This window comes from Mobula birostris, chromosome 6 (genome assembly GCF_030028105.1).
Source record: "Mobula birostris isolate sMobBir1 chromosome 6, sMobBir1.hap1, whole genome shotgun sequence".
NCBI classification, from domain to species: Eukaryota; Metazoa; Chordata; class Chondrichthyes; order Myliobatiformes; family Myliobatidae; genus Mobula; species Mobula birostris.
The window spans coordinates 151,636,330-151,656,775 of NC_092375.1; the positions used below are offsets into that span (position 1 = coordinate 151,636,330).

Below are 20,446 nucleotides of genomic sequence, written 5' to 3' on the forward strand. Positions count from 1 at the left end.
AAATCACTCATTCCGATATTTCTTTGGATGGAGAATGCATAACATTTAACAGTCTCCCCATATTAAAATAGGAATATTAATGTTTAATAAATCCTGTCTGATGATCAGTTATTATAGAAGGTATAATATTTTCGAGTCTATGGGCCAAAACTTTAGATAGGATCTTAGCATCAACATTGAGTAAAGAGATTGGTCTATATGAAGAGCATTCAGTGGGATTCTTATTCTTTTTAAGAATAAGTGAAATGGAAGCTTCATCAAAAGACTGTGGCAACCTACCCACCTTGAAGGAATCAGTAAGGGTAGAACATAAATAAGGTATAAGCAATGAAGAAAAAGCCTTATAAAATTCTCCAGGGAATCCGTCAGGTCCTGGATATATCCCAGAATGCAATGAACATATAGCCTCAGTGATTTCCTCCTGAGAAATAGGTTGATCCAACCGCTTTCGATTAATTGTTCATTGCAGTATTATCTTTAACAAAATCAGAACTATACAGTTTAGAATAAAATTCTCTATAAGTGTCACTTATTTGAAAATGGTCAGCTGTCATATCACCATTGATTTTGCGAAATTCTTTAATTTGCCGTTTAGCTAGAAAGGTCTTCAATTGATTAGCCAATAGGTTACCAGTTTCTTCCCCATGTATATAGCATCGGCTTCTATCTTTTACAAGTTAGCTTTCAATTGGATATGTTATAAGAAGATCATATTTAGTTTTATCTTCAATACGTCTTTTGTATAGTTCAGGGTCTGATACCAAAGTGTATTTCTGGTCTAATTGTTTTAACTGATTAACTAAATCAGTTCTCTCATTATTAGCTTTTTTCTTAATATATGCAGTATAGGAGATAATTTGACCTCTAACATATGCCTTAAGAGCATCCCAAATGATAAGACTAGAAGTCTCTTCCAACGCATTTTCTTCAAAAAAAAGAGCAAGTTGATTCTCCAGAAATTTTAGGAAGTCAGATAACAAAGTTAAGTTAAAACACCAGGATCTGTTCATATGAGTGAAACCAGGAAGGTTTAAAGATAGAAATACAGAAGAATGGTTGGATACAGCTATTTCTTTATATTCAATGGATCAAACTAATGGAATCATTTGACTATCAATAACAAGTTAATCAATCCTGGTATAGGAATGATGGACATGAGAAAAGAATGAATACTCCCTATCTGCTGGGTGAAAAAAATGGTAGATGTGAACAATATCACATTTTGTTAGAAAGGATTGAATAAATAAAGCTGATTTATTAGGTGTGGCTAATTTAAGAGAAGAACGATCTAATACTGGGTCTAGACAACAATTAAAATCTCCTCCCATCACTAAAAAATAAAGACTCAAATCTGGCAGGAATGAAAAAAAAACGCTCAAAAAATCCTGGGTCATCCATATTAGCAAATACAATCAATTTATTATCTAGTTTCCCTGACACTATGACAAATCGCCCTTTAGGCTCAGAGACAACTTCGTGTTGAACAAAAGAAATTGTATTGTCTATAAAAATTGAGGCCTCTCGAGATTTTCTCTGAATGAAGAATGAAATTTTAGACCCCTCCACCGATTAAAAAGGCGTGCGTTGTCACAACTATGTACATGCGCTTCTTGTAGAAAAATAATGGGGGCCTTAACTTTTTAATATAAGCAAAAATCTTACTCCTTTTCACACAATAATTTAACCCTTTCACATTAAAACTAAGTAAATTAATATTTTGATCTATTTTAAATACTGATTAACAGAAGAGTCAAAAGATCTGACCATAAATTATTAAAACCAGAGAATGAACCATAAAATAAGGTACTCAAACAGAAAATTTGGATGGTAGCCCAACCCAGCTTACAGAGAAAAAAGAAAAAAGAGACCCCCATCCCCCTCCCCCTCCCAAAGCCAAAAGGCTAGCCAAAAGGCTGGCCAAAAGACAGTCGGCATACTAAACCCTAAAGACAACACTCCCAAAAAAATTCAGCTGGCAAAACTCCAATCATACAAGGTTATTATATTCCTACCAAGACAAAACAGACAAAGAAAATCTTAGATCAGAAATCCAAAACATAAAACATAAATTTAATAATTTCAAAAAATATATATAGAGAGAAACCTCAAAAAAGTAGTAGAAAATATCAAAAAACAAGATATATAAACAATCAAAACATAAGTTTATTAAAACCTTATTCTATCCAACATTAAAAAGGTAATTGTTCTTGTAAGAGATATAACACAATTAATCTTCTGCTTTCAAAAACTTCTGTGCGTGTTCAACCGATCCCAGCCATTTTTGCACACCATTTTTCAGAACGATTCTAAGACATGCAGGGGAGCGAAGGGAGGGCTTAAACCTTTTATTATAAAGCAGTGACATGACCTCTTTGTACTTAGCATGTTCAGCCATAACCTTTGGTGTATAATCTTCCATGAATCAGATCATCTTCCCGTTGTAATCGATCATTCCTGTTGGACGGGTATGACGGATTAAAAGCTCCTTGGTATGAAATTCATGAAAGCATAAAATAACCGACCTAGGTCACTCTCCTGACTTTGGTTTGGGGGCCAGCGACTGATGAGCGCAGTCCAACTTAGGCACAGGCGGCAATAAATCAGGGAGAGCTGCTTCAAAAAGCTTGCAAAGAACTCCGTGAGGTGGGCACCTTCAATTGATTCTTCAAGACCCAGAATACGTAGATTGTTCCTTCTGTTTCTGCTTTCCAGGCTGGTAATCTTTGTTCATTTTTCCTTAGATAATGATAATTTTTTGCAGCGCTTACTCGTGTCTTCTAAGTCCGCTTCCAGGATCGACAAAGTTTCTTTATTCTCCTTAGTTTAAGTAAGTCCTTAGATCTCTAGTGCTTTTAAAATGGTGCAGTTTCTGCTGGAGAACAGTGCACTATGTTGTTAATTCTCCAATACCTTTTTAACTGATTACTGCTCTTTTTCAAAATGCTGTGTTTGTCATGAACTAATTCTTGCACAAAGTCATAGTCACAAGATTATCTACATTCCGATTATAAAATGAAAACATGGAAACAGCTGAGGAAGAATTTCAAGATCTCAATAAACAACTACAGGCTTTGATTCAAAAAAAGGAAAACTTGGAAATAGCAGATAGACTTGGAAAACACCAACTCTAAATGTTAAACATTCGATAATGAATATTCTCAAGCAAGAAGCTTTTAGTTTTACAAATGATTCAAATGAAATTAATGTAATTTGTGGCAATGCAATTATTTGGAAACCACGTGACAAAATTTGAGAAGGAAAACAATCTGCGGCATTGCTATTTAATGAGCACATAAAGCATTTGCAAGCAGAATTATAATTAATTACACACTGTGCTGAGGGCAGTAATACGCCTAGATGTGTCTAAACTAGCAAAAGAATAATAATAATAATAATCTGACCATAAATTATTAAAACCAGAGAATGAACCATAAAATAAGGTACTCAAACAGAAAATTTGGATGGTAGCCCAACCCAGCTTACAGAGAAAAAAGAAAAAAGAGACCCCCATCCCCCTCCCCCTCCCAAAGCCAAAAGGCTAGCCAAAAGGCTGGCCAAAAGACAGTCGGCATACTAAACCCTAAAGACAACACTCCCAAAAAAATTCAGCTGGCAAAACTCCAATCATACAAGGTTATTATATTCCTACCAAGACAAAACAGACAAAGAAAATCTTAGATCAGAAATCCAAAACATAAAACATAAATTTAATAATTTCAAAAAATATATATAGAGAGAAACCTCAAAAAAGTAGTAGAAAATATCAAAAAACAAGATATATAAACAATCAAAACATAAGTTTATTAAAACCTTATTCTATCCAACATTAAAAAGGTAATTATTATTATTATTATTTGCTGGACTGTTCTCTTCCCTTCCCTTCACCTTCCTCCCGGAGCCCTACCTGAAGCCTTGCCTTGCCTCGCCTCGCCTCACCTCACCCCTACCCCAGCCCCGCTGTCAAGTTCAACTGCCGGAGCAAGATAAGGAACTGTCTATCGTTGTTTTGAACTGTCTCTGTTTCCACGCCTTCGCTAGGTAGGTCTGGCCGTTTGCCGCTACCTAGTGTTGGGAACTGTCTCTCTGTGTCCACGCCTTTGCTAGGTAGGTCCGGCTGTTTGCCGCTACCAAGTGTTGGGAACTGTCTCTCTGTGTCCATGCCTTCATTAGGTAGGTCCGGTCGTTTGCCGCTACCTAGTGTTGGGAACTGTCTCGTCGTGTTCAGCATTCTGTGTATGAGTCCCGGCCCTCCATCATGTTCCCAAGGAGGGGTCCCGGCTCTGTGTTCCATGTCCCTGCATTCCTGTCTCTCCTTCGACCAAGGCTCCGCATTCCTGTCTCTCCTTCGACCAAGTCAAGGCTTCCAGCTTTGTGTTCAGAGGTTCCTGTTTCCCAAGACCACATCATATCTTCGCCTAGTTCCGAAGTCCGAACCCAAGTCAAGACCCAGGTTCTGGGTCCGCGTCCAGTCTCTGGCTCAGCGTCTGAACCCAAGCCTTGTCATGTCCTCGCCTCAAGGAACCCAAGCCTCGTCGTGTCCTCGCCTCAAGGAACCCACGCCTCATCATGTCCTCACCTCGAGGAACCCAAGCCACGTCCAGTCTTGTAGCCACATCATGTCCTCGCCTAGATCCAGGGTCCGAGCCCGAGTCAAGACCCAGGTTTCGGGTCCTTGTCCAGTCTCTGGCTTGGAGACCTTGTCCAGGTTCCAAGTTCCTAGTTCTTCGTCCACATCCCACTTTCCTAGTCAAGTCCTAGCCCAAGTCTGTGTTTTTGTCCCATCTCCTAGTCTACATCCAGTCCTGTCCCTACTCTAGTCCAGTTCCTGGTACTCAGGATCTGTGTCTTGCATTTGGGTCCACTCTCAGCGCTGCCCCCCACTATGACAGAAATATAGTGGAGTGGTTCTAGACTTGCAGACTCTCATTTGATGTCATTAATTTTTGAGTGTCACCCAGAAATAAATGCCAGCACACATTCTTTGTGGGAATGCTACTTGATGTAAGATTCATTCAGCCTTAAAAGATTTGCAGTTTTAAGTTGTTAACTACCCTTGCTGCCCTTTCAGCTGCCATGTTTAACATGGGTAGCATGGTGGGTTGAGTGAATACCAAATTTTCTCAAAAGCAAAAGTTAAAACTTGTGAAATAAACCATATACAATAAACTCACTGGCTGTTTCGAAGACTAGATATGTATCACCTGTAATTTCTACTACTGTTGATGCACAGTGAAGTTAATTCTTCTATGTTGCGGTCTATATAATGACACTAAACAAAGTTTCTGTATGTGATCTTCAAGAACATAATTCTGGTATGCCTGGAGTGAAGTTTCTCAATATCTTGTCTCATATCAGTGTGGATAGTAACTTGATGGTCCAAAATCAAACATCTTTCATTGACTAAAGCTGAAATTGCCTGTAGAACAATGGCTGTAAATTTAGTTGAAGGCAATGATCACTGCCTAACTGTTGAAAGGGTACTATATTCTAAGGGCAATTCCTGTTGCTGTGGCTGAAAAACCTTAAGCAATGAATGCAACACAAAATACCATTTGTGTATATTGAGAAAGCAGCTATAATAAGTAAAATGTTGTCTCTTCAGGATACACATGTTCTGGCAGTGGTATCCATAGATAAAATGTTAGAAAAACTGAAAAAATCAAACGGCCTGCTGGAGTTGATTCTAAAAGGACTCAATAACTACTTGGAAAAGAAGCGCCTTTTTTTCCCGCGATTTTTCTTCTTATCTAATGATGAGTTGCTGGAGATCCTTTCGGAAACCAAAGATCCTACCAGGTATGATTTAACTTGGTATACAGTCTGTCTAATACTTTGTGTGGTGCTGCTATGAGTTTTTGAAAGTAACTTGTGTATAAGCACTGAAATAAGTTCAACATTCCTATCAAGGTCTTTTAAATGGAAGCTGTTTATGGGATTGAGATTGCTGGTTAAGAATTGCTGGTGAACTGATGAAAAACAAATTGTATTGTACTTTTTTTTTAAAGAAGTGTATGATATAAACACATAGATTAATATAATGGAGTTTTATGGCAAAGAATTGTACAATATTAAACCACTGTTCATACGAAAAAAAAGGAACTGGATTTGGGTCTATAATGGAATTAAACAATCAACTGAAGGAACATATTGGGTTGAGCAACATCATGGTGACTTGCATCATTCTTATATACTAACAGTATACACAAACTTTGTAGTGCTGCTTTACTTGATGATTTCTTCCAGCAGATTGTGCCTCTGGGTCTCAGTATCTGCAGTCTCCTTTGCCTACACAACTGAATCAGTTTTCTTGTGCTTTGTTGATCAGGAATTTGGTAATCGGATCAGAAGTTTTGTGATTCAGAGAAGACAATGGAGGTGGACAATTGAGAAGAGGTTGGGAGATTGGGAGTAGCAGAGATTAGGGAGCTGATGGGAATGAAAGAAATATTATAACCCAACTTGGTGTATTTTGGAGCTTGGTGAATGGGATGAGTGGCAGAGATGTACTTGACTCCTTTAGGCTCCAGATTCAGCTGTTATTTACCACTTTGATTACTTACGAACCCTAACTATTGGCTGTCTCAGGCCAAGCCACTAAGATACATGAGTCAGCCTCAAGCATACATTAACACCCTTTTGCAAATTCTAAGAACCAAGTCTCACTTAAACTATGAACAAAGTAGCCTATTTTATTCTGCCATCACACCATCTAGGATTATCACCATCACACTTCTGCCTTGGAAATTTTGCCTATTAAAATGAAGACTTAGTAGATCAGATTTCTCCCAGAAAAATGGTATTGGGGGTGAGCTTTATGAACTTGCAGTTCATAAATGCATTGGCTCAACTGTTCCATTGAGGTTATAAAAAAGATGCTGCTTAATTATCTCAAAAAAAAGTAAATGAAATTATGGAATGTATGTATGGTAGCCAGGGCATCAAAGGAAGAAGGCCGGGAGTGGGGATGACTGGAAGAATTGGATCAGCCCATGATTGAATGGCAGAGTAGACTCGATGGGCGGAATGGCCTGCTTCTGCTCCTATATCTTATGGTCTTATGTATTTGAAAGGATATTGTTGAAGTTGTAAAACTTTGCACTTTTACAGAGTACAGCCTCATTTGAAGAAGTGCTTTGAGGGTATTGCAAAAGTTCAGTTTACTGATATCTTGGAAATAACACACATGAAGAGCAGTGAAGATGAAGTGGTGGAACTTGTTGACGTAATTTCTACAGCAAAAGCTAGAGGTCAAGTGGAAAAATGGCTTCTAGAACTTGAGTCAGCCATGACAAGATCCATTCACAAGGTAATTTATTGCTATTTTATGATTAGATATCAAATATATTGGCAATATTTTTATTCTGCAACTTGATGAACAAAAAATAATTAAAATGGCATTTTATTTATATGTGTGGTAAATGTGCTCGGAATAAGTAATATATCATACTCCATGTTCATCCCAAGGCAGATGGTGCAGTTTAATTACCAAACTGTCTCCATCGTTTTTACTGAGTTTTATTATCCAGCCATCGGAAATCAGTGCTGGGGATTGGGGTTTTTGTTTCATAAATGTGTTACACTGGAGGTCCTACCTTAGTAAAACATAATGTGAAATCCTGTAATTGCATTCAAAATCTAACCTTCTAGCAACACCTATCAGAGACAATTCCATTGGGCCAAATGAAGGTGCATGCACTTGTAGCTAGTTAGCTCACTAGTTTTCACCTTGCTTCTTGCTGAGACTGTTTTATTTCACTTAGCTTGATTAAGCTAAATATTGTTATGTACGCTATCGCTTGTGGTTTAATAGCAGCATCTGGGTAGCAGAGGAGCGGGGTTAAGAATGGGATTGATGGGATGTGTGAAGAATAGAAAACAGGGAAAAAGCAATAGAGGTATGTTTTGTATACTGACTTTGTACTGATTGGCCAAATGTCCTACAAAGCAAGATAAAACCCCCTCCAGCTCGGTGAGACTATGGTTTTAGTCACTTTATCAGGTCAAGCTGAGGGGCTGTGCATTAGAGAGGTAGTGTTCATGGACTGTTTAGAAACCTGATTGTGGAGGGGACGAAGCCATTGCTAAAATGTTTGGTAGGAAATGACTGTATCTGGGGAGCTGCTAAAGTAATCCTTTGTGACTGATAGTGAAAAATGTGATAGGAAACAGGAAATTATTGACTGCTAATACTTGTGCTCCTTTTATTTATTGGCTTCATATTTTATATTTTAATTTTTTTTAACTGAGGATATAAAGTAAATACTGGCTCTCAGAACATTCTTATTTCTCCACCCCAACTTGCATGCTTGTAACCTCGTATTCTCCATGGGCTTAAAAGAAGTTTAAACTCAACTTTGTGTGGGAAATGATTCAGCAATTTAGAATGTTTGGTCTAAATTTTGGCCCTCAATGCAATCATATAACCATATAACAATTACAGCGCGGAAACAGGCCATCTCGGCCTTTCTAGTCCGTGCCGAACGCTTACTGTCACCTAGTCCCACCGACCTGCACACAGCCCATAACCCTCCATTCCTTTCCTGTCCATATAGCTATCCAATTTTACCTTAAATGACAATATCCAACCTGCCTCTACCATTTCTGCTGGAAGGTCATTTTATGTCTCTAAAATAAAGGTAATAAGGTCTTGCAAATTACCTGGATAAACCCTTCATAATTTTGTTAAATTGGATTGCTTTACAGTTAATACAAGATTAAGAAGAATGTACTAATTTAGCCATAGAATTTCTCATTATCTTGAACAACTGTTAATTTAATTACTGAGCAAAAGCTCTATCTAACCTAACCTGTGTCTTGCATAATCATCTATACTTCTATCAAGTTGCCCCTCAGCCTTTGACACTCCAGAGAAAACAATCCTGGTTTGTCCAACCTCCTCTTATTCCGAATACTTTACTCTCCTGGCAACATCTTGGTGAACCTCTTCTGTACCCTCTCCAAAACCTTCACACCCTTCCTGTAATCCACTGATCAGTACAAGAAAGGGCAACCATGGTATAACCGATGTTCTATACACCTGCAATAAACCTCCCATCATACTTACTCAACACTTTGATCAGTGTAGACAAGTGTGCAGTATGTTTTCTTTACCACCATATCAACTGGTGTTGACATTTTCAGAAAGACATAAACTCTCATCCCTAAATCGTTATGTACAAATTCTGCTCTGAATTAAGCTCATGATAAGTCCATTAATGAATTTTAAACTTGTAAAAGTAGATCTTACAGCTTTTGCTTTATGGCTAATACCAAGGTTATTGGTCAAGCGATCGAAGCTTATCCAAATACTCCACGCGTGGATTGGGTGAGAAACTGGCCTGGTCAGACAGTACTGTGCGTCTCACAGTTGTTTTGGACACAAGAGGTTCAACATTCTATTAAAGCAGGCCAACAGGTAAGTGCAATAATTTTTTTAAACAGAATGACTTTATACAAAATTTGCATTTACAAATCCATATGTATTCCATTTTTAAGTAAAGAGTCAGAAATATAGATTTTTTAAATGTCACTTTTTAACTTGTTTAACTTGTTTAACTTATAGTAGAATAAATTTGCAAATAATTCATATAATTTAGTTCTGTTAACCCCAGTAGAAAACTTGCAGCAATGTAAAATGAATTAGTTTTTATAATTATAATCATTGTGTCTTTGTTATGCTCTTTAGCCAATTTGTTTAATTTCTTAAAATATTTTCAATATAAAAAATAACATGTTTTTAAATGAAAAGATGGGCAATGTTAAAAAGGTATAATTAGAAATTTTGCTGATTCATAGAAAAAATTTCAAGATCTAGTGGATTCAGTATGACTGACTACATACAGTTAAATAATCTATCACATTTGCTTCAAAGGCTCTTGAGATTTATCTGGATCAGAATAATAAGCAAATTGATGATATTGTGACCTTGGTCCGGGGAAAACTATCCAAGCAGAATCGTACTACTCTTGGTGCTTTAGTTGTGTTGGATGTACATGCCAGAGATGTCTTGGCAGTTCTGGTAAAGAAAAAAATCAATAATGAAAATGATTTTGAATGGTTGAGCCAGCTGAGGTACTATTGGGAGGTGAGTGAATACTTATAATGCTCTGTGTTGGTTAAAATATCCAACAGAGCATTTTTATTTAGATTAATTTATAATATTAGTCCCCTCATCAAAGTAGAAAGTAAAATTTATTATCAGAGTACATACATGACACCACATTCTTTTTCTGCAGCCATACTTAGCAAATCTATAGAACATTAACTGTAAACAGGATCAATGAACAGCAAACTGCAAATGCAGATATAAATAAATAGCATTAAATAACGAGCATGAAATAACAAGATAAGAGTCCTTAAATGAGTGTAGTTATCCCTTTTTGTTCAAGAGCCTGATGGTTGAGGGGTAGTAACTGTTCTTAATACACCTAATGGTGTATAAATTATGTTATGTCTGTGGCTAAAAAAAAATTTCTAGTTTAGGTAAAAAGTTGGTTTGTTATATATGTAGAAATAATGCAAAAGATTTTCGGAAAGAGCTTTGCTGCCTTGAAGTTTTTGAAATTTTGGAACTGAATATTCTGATTTCACTATTGAAGACTGGCATAACAAATGATGAATGGATTTTCATGAAGCACTGGCACAAGAACGGTCGAGACTAGGAGCTGTATGTATGTAGATAGAAGGGGCTGTCTCTCCTTAAACAGTGCTGAGACAATGTTCTATTGGGCCACATAACTTGGGAAGTAGCGAGGATTTTGAAATAAAGAGTTGGGTAAGGGATTTAAATTGTAAAGATGAGGTACATCAAAGTAGAAGCAAGAGAGAAAGGTTTCAATACAGGAAATTATAGATTGTGGGAAGAGATGAAAAGCACAAGGGAAGAATAAATGAGGTAAAAAGAAATGAATAAATGTACAAGACTAAATGTTCTGTTCCTGAATATATGTAGCATTCGTATCAACAGAATCAGAATCCTATTTATTATCACTGCCTTGAAACTGTGCCATAAAATTTATTGTTTTGTGGTGGCAGTACAGTGCAAGCATAAAAAGTTACTATAAATAACAATAAGTAGTACAGTAAAAAAGGAATACAGGGTAGTGTTCTTGGGTTTCATGGACCATTCAGAAATCTGATGACAATGGGGAGCAAGTTGCTCCTGAATCACTGAATGTGAGACTTCGGGTTCCTGTACCTGCACAAATGCACGTATACTATATTATCTTTCAAATATGATCTGACAGCCATTACAAAGATATGATTGTTGGAATGGCCTACACTTACTCCTGTTTAGTATTTTTGCAATTTAAAATATGGATTTAAAAAATGAGAAATATTTGGTTCTAAAAGGGATCAAATTAATTGTAAATAGGGATCAAATTGCTTGAATTAATTGTAAATAGAAAAAACATCAGAATCTGCTAGGTACATCAACCAATTTGTTACATTACCTTGACACTAAGGTTTGATTAAGCATACGTTGCCAGGGTTGGGCATATATACTGATTCCCACCAAAACTATAAATGGGAACTCCAAAGGAATTTTTAGTAGGTTTCTATAGGAAAATTTGTAACAGTTTCAATACTTTATTTCAGGGGTCCCCAACCTTTTGCGTACCGTGGACCAGTTTAATATTGACGATATTCTTGCGGACTGGCTGACTGGGTTGGGGGGCGTGGTGGTGTTCAAGTTCAACAGTGCGTGACAGGGAATGAGGAAAGGTGCAGCTGACTTATATTGTTTCATATCGTCAAATCATATAATTTCCTTTCGGCCCGGTACTGGTCTGTGGCCTGGTGGTTGGGAACCACTGCTTTATTTACATTTCTTCTACAAATAAATACATAAATAAGCAGTAAATAATATCTTCAAGGAAGGACAAAAATATTTCATGCTTTGCATTGTCAAATTCTGTTTTCAATGGGGAAAGACATGATGATTATCTATCTACAATTTGCTGGAGGAGAGAATCTAAAGTTATCTATAGATAGAGACACCCCCATTTTATCTTGGCTTTTACCTATATTATGTAGCAGTTTTCTAAGATAGCAAAACAGCTCCTGCAGAGTTTGAAATAGGACTTCTGAAAACCAGCTTCACAGGACAAGCAACCCCGTATCTCCTTGATCAATCAGGCTGAGCATTGAAGTATTAGCAATGCAAAGAATGAAATATACATAACTGACTGTGACCAATTGATTTTCTTCAACTTTTTTAATGCCATAAATGATAAAAAGCTGGGTAAGGATATGAAAGCAAGGAATATGTAAATCTTTGGAGAAATCATGCGGGGTGGGATCTGCTGAATTGCATGTATAGAACAATGTATAGAATCAATGGAGTAAGTAGCCTCCCCCTGTAATGTAATCATTCCCTACTTCATTGAATACTTTGTTCAAAGGTCTAACACTGTAAAACTAAGTCATGCACGAGATCCATAAAGTAAGATGGGTGCAAAGGTAGTGAGTAAGTTTGATGGAGGAGGTAGAATGATAGATTAGAGAATGATTGCAGGAATGAAAGGATTACTGTATGAGGAACGTCTGGCAGCTCTTTGCTATCTTCCCTGAAGTTCAGGAGAATGAGAGGGGATCTCATTGAAACATTCCGGATGTTAAAAGGCCTGAACAGATTAGATATGGCAGTTATTTCCTGTGGTAGGGGAGTCTAGGACAAGAGCGCACGACTTCAGGATTGTCCTTTTAGAACAGAGGTGCGGAGAAATTACTTTAGTCAGAGGGTGGTAAGTCTGTGGAAGTTGTTGCTATGAGCAGCTGTGGAGGCCAAGTCATTGGGTGCATTTAAGGCAGAGATAGATAGGTTCTTGATTAGCCAGGGCATCAAAGGGTATGCGGAGAAAGCAAGGGAGTGGGAATGATTGGAAGAATTGGATCAGCCCATGACTGAATGGCAGAACAGACTCGATGGGCCAAATGGCCTACTTCTGCTGCTATATCTTATGGTCTTATTAGGGTGGATTGGGGTGATTACTCAGGTAATGAATTGGTGGTGAATTAGTTGCAATTCTGTTAGGGTTGAGAAAGGAACAAGAAGTCAGTGGAGGTTTCAGGCAATGGTAAAGCTTTGGATGTGCCTCAAGGAGGGATATCTTCAGTCTCTCAATGCTGCAGTCAGAGGTTCCCACCCCCTTTAGAAGGGCAACAACCATATTTTTGCCTAAGAAGAGCAGGGTGAGCTGACTCAATGCTTCGCCCAGTTGCACTCATATCTATTTGTGATGAAGTAAACTGCTTTGAGAGGTTGGTCATGGCCAGAATCAACTCCTGCCTAAGCAAGGACCTGGACCTGCTGCACTTTGCCTATCATCACAGTGTGTCTAGAGTGGATTCAATCTCACTAGCTCTCTACTTGACTTGGATCACCTGGGCAAGAGCAATACCTACAGTAGGTGCTGTTTGTTGATCACAGCTCAGCGTTCAACACCATCATTCCCTCAGTACTAATCAAACAGTTCCAAAAATCTGTGCCTCTGCAGCTGGGTCCTTGACTTTTACATTGGGAGACCATAATCAGTGCGGATCAGAAGTAACATCTCCTCCTGGTTGATGATCAGCACTGATGCATACAGGAGTGAGACAGATCGTCTGGTTGAATGTGTCATTACAACGGGCTTGCGCTCAGCATCAGTAAGACTAGGGAATTAATTGTGGATACACTCTGTGGCCACTTTACCTGGTCTCTCCTATACCTATTAAAGTGAATGTATGTTAGTAGTCTTCAGTTGCTGTAGCACATCCACTTCAAGGTTTGCAGTGTTATGCACTCATATATGGTCTTCTGCACACCATCGTTGTAACGCATCATTATTTGTGTTATTGTCACCTTCCTGTCAGCCTGAACCAGTCTGACCATTCTCCTCTGACCGCTTGCATTAACAAAGCATTTTCATCCACAGAACTGCCATTCACTAGATGTTTTGTTTTCCCACCATTGTTTGTAATCTCTAGAGACTGTTGTTGTGCAAGAAAAGCCCAGGAGATCTGGAGTTTCTGAGTTCAAGTTTGTTGTCTTCTGGCTGTTCATGTATACAACCAAATGAAACAATGTTCCGTTGGACCACAGTGTACCTACACAACATATTAACACAGAGCACATAAACTAAAATATTAATAGATGTAATTCAAATGCATTTAGTTAAGTGCAGCACAGGTAAACAGTGAACAGTACAGTAAGGATCAGAATCTGGTTTATTATCACCAGCATGTGTCATAAAATTTGTTACCTTAGCAGCAGCAGCAGTACAATGCAATACATAATAATATAGAAAAAAAGTAAATCAATTGCAGTAAACATGGACCAAAGAGCTAAATACCAGAGGTGAGGTGAGAGTGATAGCCCTCGACATCATGGCAGCATTTGACCGAGTATAGCATCGAGGTGCCTGAGGTAAAATGGAGTCATTGGGAATTGGGGGGAAAACCCTCCATTGGTTGGAATCATACCTGACACAAAGGAAGATGGTTGTGGTGGTTGGAGGTCAATCATCTTATCCTCAGAACATCGTCAGGGAAATGTCCTTGGGCCAACCATCTTCAGCTGCTTCATCAATGACTTTCCTTTCATCATAAGGTCAGAAGTGGGGACGTTCACAGATGACTAAACAATGTTCTGCATCATTCGTGACTCCTCAGATAATGAAGCAGTTCATACCCAAATGCAGCAGGACCTGGACGATATCCAGGCTTGGGCTGACAAGTAACATTCAAGCCACGCAAGCGCCAGGAAATGACCATCTCAACAAAAGAGGCTCTAACCATGTCCCTTGACATTCAGTGGCAACACTATCACTGAATCCCCTACTATCAACATCCCGGGGGTGTCATAGTCCGGTCCGTAAAGTCAGTATTCCGGTTCACGGTCCGGTCCATTGACCCTTGCTCCAGGTTTTCCTATCTACCCTGTTTCTATTCTTGTTGAGCTAATTGAGGCAGCTAATTGGGGCTGGCTGCATAAATACCTTCAGAGACCCAGGCATGGCTTCTGGATTGTTCTTGTCCTTACTCCTTGTATCCTTTCCTCTGCCTTTTGTTTCCTCGCCTGAAGCCCTGCCTTGTCTTGCCGGTAACTCTCGTCTCGCTTTGCTTTGCCAGAAGCCTTGCCTTGTCTTGCTGATAACTCTCGCTTCGTCTTGCCTGCAGTCTTGTTCTGGAGCCACCCTGTACCTAGCTCCCTTCCTCTCCCTTGCCTCCGCCCAGGTAAGCCAGGCCGTCTTGCCATTACCTGGGGTTGGTTCTCTCCTTCCCTGTCCCTTGCCTCTGCCCAGGTAAGCCAGGCCGTCTTGCTGTTACCTGGGGTTGGTTCTGTCCCCTCCTGTCCCTTGCCTCTGTCGGGTGGTGATCCGCGCCCTGCCCAGGTGATCCGTGCCCTGCCCAGGAGGAGCCTGCCTCCAGCCTCCAGCCTCGCCTCAAGTCTCAAGCCTCAAGCCTCCAGCTTCCAGCCTCGCCTCAAGTTTCCAGCCTGCTGCCAAGCCTCGCCTCGTCTCTTGCCTAGCCTCGAGCCTAAAGACTCCAGCCTCCTGCCTGGCCTTGAGCCTGGAGGCTCCGGCCTCCTGCCTAGCCCCGGGCCTGGGGACTCCAGCCTCCTGCCTAGCCCCAAGCCTGAAGACTCCAGCCTCTAGCCTCTTGCCAAGCCAGGCCAAGTCTCTAGCCTCTAGCCTCAAGCCTCAAGCCTGAAGATTCCAGCCTCGTCCTGCCTGCCTGCCAAGCCTCGTCCTTGCCTAGTTCTGGGGTCCGAACCAGAGGCAAGACCCAGGTACTGGGTCCTTGTCCAGTCTCTGGCTCGGAGTCCAAGCCTGGGCTCCTAGCTCTCTTGTCCAGTCCTGTTCCAGGTTCCTGGTTTTCCTGTCCATGTCCTTGCCATTGCCCTGTATCCTAGTCCTGTCCCTAGTGCTTCAGTGTCTGTGTCTTGCACTTGGGTCTATTCCCAGCCACACCCTTATGACAGGGGGTTACCATTGACAGGAAACTAAGCTGGTTTGGCCATATAAATACCATGGCTACCAGAGCAGTTCAAAGGCTAGGAATCCTGCGGCATGTAACTCACCTCCTGACTCCTCATCCACTACCTACAAGGGTCAGGAGTGTAATGGAATGCTTGCCCTTTGCCTGGATGAGTGCAGCTCCATCAACACTCAAGAAGCTTGACACCATCCAGTACCCTTCCACAAGCATCCACTCCCTTCACCATCGAACAGTTGCAGCAGTGTGTACTATCTACAAGACAGCAGATACCTGGGAACACCAACCACCACTTGGAAATCCCCATCCAAGTCACTCACCATCCTGACTTGGAAACATACCACCATTCCTTCATCGTCGCTGGGTCAAAATCATGGAATTCTCTCCCTAACAGCACTGTGGGTGTATATGTAATAGTTAGATTAAAATAGTACAAGGCAGAAATATATATTTTTTAAAAAATAAGGTAGTGTTCATGGGTTCAATGTTCATTCAGGAATCGAATGGCAGAGGGAAGAAGCTGTTTCTGAATCACTAAGTGTGTGTATTCAGGCTTCTGTGCCTCCTTCCTGACTCTAACAATGAGAAGAGGGCATGTCTGGGTGTGGGGGGGTGGGGGGGGGGTCCCTAATAATGGATGTCGTCTTTCTGATCTTGAAGATGTCTTGAATGCTATGGAGGCTGATACCCAAGATGGAGCTGACTAATTTAATAACTTTCAGCAGCTGCTTTCCTTGCAGTGCAGTAGCATCAGCCCCCATACCAGACAGTGATGCAGTCTGTCAGAATGCTCTCCACAGTACATCGATAGAAGTTTTCAAGTAACTTAGGTGATAAACCAAATCCCTTCAAACCCCTGTTGAAACACAGCCTCTGTCTTGCCTTCTTTATAGCTGCATTGATGTGTTGGGGCGAGGTTAGATCCTCAGAGATCTTGACACCCAGGAACTTGAGACTGCTCACTCTCTCCACTTCTGATCCTTCTGAGGATTGGTTCGTGTTCCCCAGTAGTGCCCCTCCTGAAGTCCACAATCAGCTCTTTCGTCTTCCTGACATTGACTCGCAAGGTTGTTGCTGCAACAGCACTCTACTAGCTGGTGTATCTCGCTCCTGTATGCCCTCATCTCCATTTGAGATTCTGCCAACAATGGCTGTATCATCAACAGATTTATAGATAGCATTTAAGCTATGCCTAGCCACACAGTTATGGGTATATAGAGTGTAGAGCAGTGGGCTAAGCACACACCCCTGAGGTATGCCAAGGTTGATCATCGGCGAGGAGGAGATATTATCATCAAACCGCACAGATTATGGTCTTCTGGTTAGGAAGTTAAGGATCCAATTGCAGAGGGAGGCACACAGGCCCAGGTTCTGTGGCTTATTGATCAGGACTGTGGGAATGATCATGTTAAATGCTGAGCTATAGTCAACAAATGGTTTCCTGGTATAGGAGTTTGTATTGTCCAGGTGATCTAAGCCACGTGAAGAGCCATTGAGATTGCATCTGCTGTAGACCTATTGTGGACATAGGCAAATTGCAGAGGGTCCAGGTCCTCGCTGAGGCAGAAGTTGATTCTTGCCATGACCAAGCTCTCAAAGCGTTTCATCACCGTAGATGTGAGTACTACTTGGTGATGGTTGTTAAGGCAGCTCACATTATTCTTCTTAGGCACTGGTATAATTGTTGCCTTTTTGAAGCAGGTGGGAACTTCTAACAGTAGCAGTGAGAGGTTGAAAATGTCCTTGAATACTCCCACCAATTGGTTGGCACTGGTTTCCGGAGCCTTACCAGATATTCAGTCGGAGCCTGCTGCCTTGCAAGGGTTCACCGTCCTGAAAGACAGCCTGACATTGGCCTCTGAGATCACAGGGTCACCAGGTACAGCATGGATCTTCACAGCTGTAGTTATGTTCTCCCTTTCAAAGTAGGCATAGAAGGCGTTGAGTTCATCTGCTAGTGAAGCATTGCTGCCATTCATGCTATTAGGTTTTACTTTGTAGGAAGTAATGTCCTGCAAACCCTGCCAGAGTTGCCGTACATCCGATGTCGCCTCCGACCTCGCTCAGAATTGTCTCTTTGCCCTTCAAATAGCCCTCTGCAAGTCACACCTGGTTTTCTTGTACAGACCTGGGTCACCAAACTTAAATGCCACAGTTCTAGCCCTCAGCAGCAAATGAACCTCCTGGTTCATCCACTGCTTTTGACTTGGGAATGTACAGCAAGTTTTCATAGGCACACACTCATCCACAGAGGTTTTAATGAAGTCAGCAGCTGATGCAGCATGCTCATCCAGATTCAAAGATGAATCCCTGAATACAGTCCAGTCCACCAATTCAAAGCAGTTCCCTAAGCACTCCTGTGCTTCCCTTGTCTATACCTTCTTGGTCCTCACTACTGGTGCTGCAGTCTGCAGTCTCAGCCTATGCTCAGGGAGTAGAAGTACAGCCAGGTGATCAGAGTTCCCGAGGTGTGGGTGTGGAATAGCACAGTAGGCATTCTTGTTGGTGGTGTAACAGTGGTCCAGTGTGCTGTTTCCTCTGGTAATAAAACTGATTTATTGATGGTAAACAGTTCACTGTCCTGGAGACGAGACTTTGGTGGTGGCGGGGTATCGATTAGTCTCGGAGCCTGAGGGAAGAAGCTAGTATGGCAGTCGTATTCCTGATGTTTCCATCCAGATGGTAGTGGGTCAAAGACATTGTGGAATGGGTGGCAGTGAACCCTAGCAATGGGTCTTTACTGTCCTCTGTAGGGTTTTACACTCTGATGCCTTGCAAATTCCTTACCACACAATGATGTAGCCAGACAAGACACTCTTGATGGTACTCCTGTTTTAAGTTTTTTGAATGGGGTTGGGGAGACTTGCACACCTCAACCTCCTCAAAACATGTTGATGCTGCTGTGCCTTCTTGACTAGTGAGGAGGTGTTGTGGGTCCAGGTTAGATCATCCATTATGTGCTCACTAAGAATCTTGTGCTCTTCACTTTCTCCACAGTAGAGCATTGATGAGCAATGTGAGTGGTTGACTTCTGCCTTCCTGAAGTCCAAGATCATCTCTTTTGTCTTATCCCTGTTGAGACTCAGGTTGTTGTTCTTGCACCATTTGACAAGCCTCTCTACTTCCTCCCTGTATGCCGAATCATCATTTTGATGAGACCAACCATTGTACAAACCCCATTTCCAGAAAAGTTGGGATATTTTCCAAAATGCAATAAAAAACAAAAATCTGTGATATGTTAATTCACGTGAACCTTTATTTAACTGACAAAAGTACAAAGAAAAGATTTTCAATAGTTTTACTGACCAACTTAATTGCATTTTGTAAACATACACAAATTTAGAATTTGATGGCTGCAACACACTCAACAAAAGTTGGGACAGAGGCATGTTTACCATTGTGTTACATCACCTTTCCTTTTAATAACACTTTTTAATTGTTTTGGAACTGAGGATACTAATTGTAGTAGATTTGCAATTGGGAATTTTGTCCATTCTTGCTTGATATAAGACTTCAGCTGCTCAACAGTCCGTGGTCTCCGTTGTCTGATTCTCCTCCTCATGATGCGCCACACATTTTCAATAGGAGATAGATCTGGACTGGCAGCAGGCCAGTCAAGCACACGCACTCTGTGTCAACAAAGCCACGCTGTTGTAGCCCGTGCAGAATGTGGTCTGGCATTGTCCTGCTGAAATAAGCATGGACTTCCCAGGAAGGGACGTTGCCTTAATGGCAACATATGTCTCTCTAAAATCCTAATATATGCCTCAGAGTCAATGGTAACTTCACATGCATGCAACTCACCTATGCCATGGGCACTGATGCACCGCCATACCATCACAGATGCTGGCTTTTGCACCTTTCGCTGATAACAATCTGGATGGTCGTTTTCAACTTTGGCATGGAGAACTCGACGCCCGTTTTTTCCGAAAACTAGCTGAAATGTGGACTCATCTGACCACAGCACACGGTTCCACAGTCTTTCGGTCCATCTGAGATGAGCTCGGGCCCAGAGAACTCGCCGACGTTTCTGTATAGAGTATGGCTTCCTCCTTGCATAATACAGTTTCACGTTGCATTTCTGGATGCAGCGATGGACTGTGTTGAGTGACGATGGTTTTCTGAAGTACTCCCGAGCCCAGGTGGCTATAATTGTCACAGTAGCATGACGGTTTCTTAGGCAGTGCCGCCTGAGGGCTCGAAGATCACGCGCATTCAACAGTGGTTTCCAACCTTGCCCTTTACGCACTGGGATGTCTCTGAATTCTCTGAATCTTTTCACAATATTATGTACTGTAGATGTTGAAAGACCTAAATTCTCTGCAATCTTGCATTGAGAAATGTTTCTTTTGAACTGATACTTGAATATTCTGTGCACTTTTCAATCTTATTTTAACTCTGTCCCAACTTTTGTTGAGTGTGTTTCAGCCATCAAATTGTAAATTTGTGTATGTTTACAAAATAC

At 40.8% G+C, this 20,446-nt stretch overlaps 1 protein-coding gene across 2 annotated transcripts in view; it reads left to right on the forward strand.

Moving 5' to 3' along the window:
- dnah7 (dynein, axonemal, heavy chain 7) overlaps positions 1-20,446 on the forward strand; it is a 309,070-nt gene that overhangs the window by 56,029 nt on the left and 232,595 nt on the right. For both annotated transcript variants that reach the window (XM_072261643.1, XM_072261644.1), the window contains 4 exons: positions 5,603-5,796; positions 7,108-7,306; positions 9,275-9,415; positions 9,872-10,084. In XM_072261643.1, coding sequence (XP_072117744.1) covers positions 5,603-5,796; positions 7,108-7,306; positions 9,275-9,415; positions 9,872-10,084 — 747 coding nt within the window. The remainder of the gene's footprint in view (positions 1-5,602; positions 5,797-7,107; positions 7,307-9,274; positions 9,416-9,871; positions 10,085-20,446) is intronic.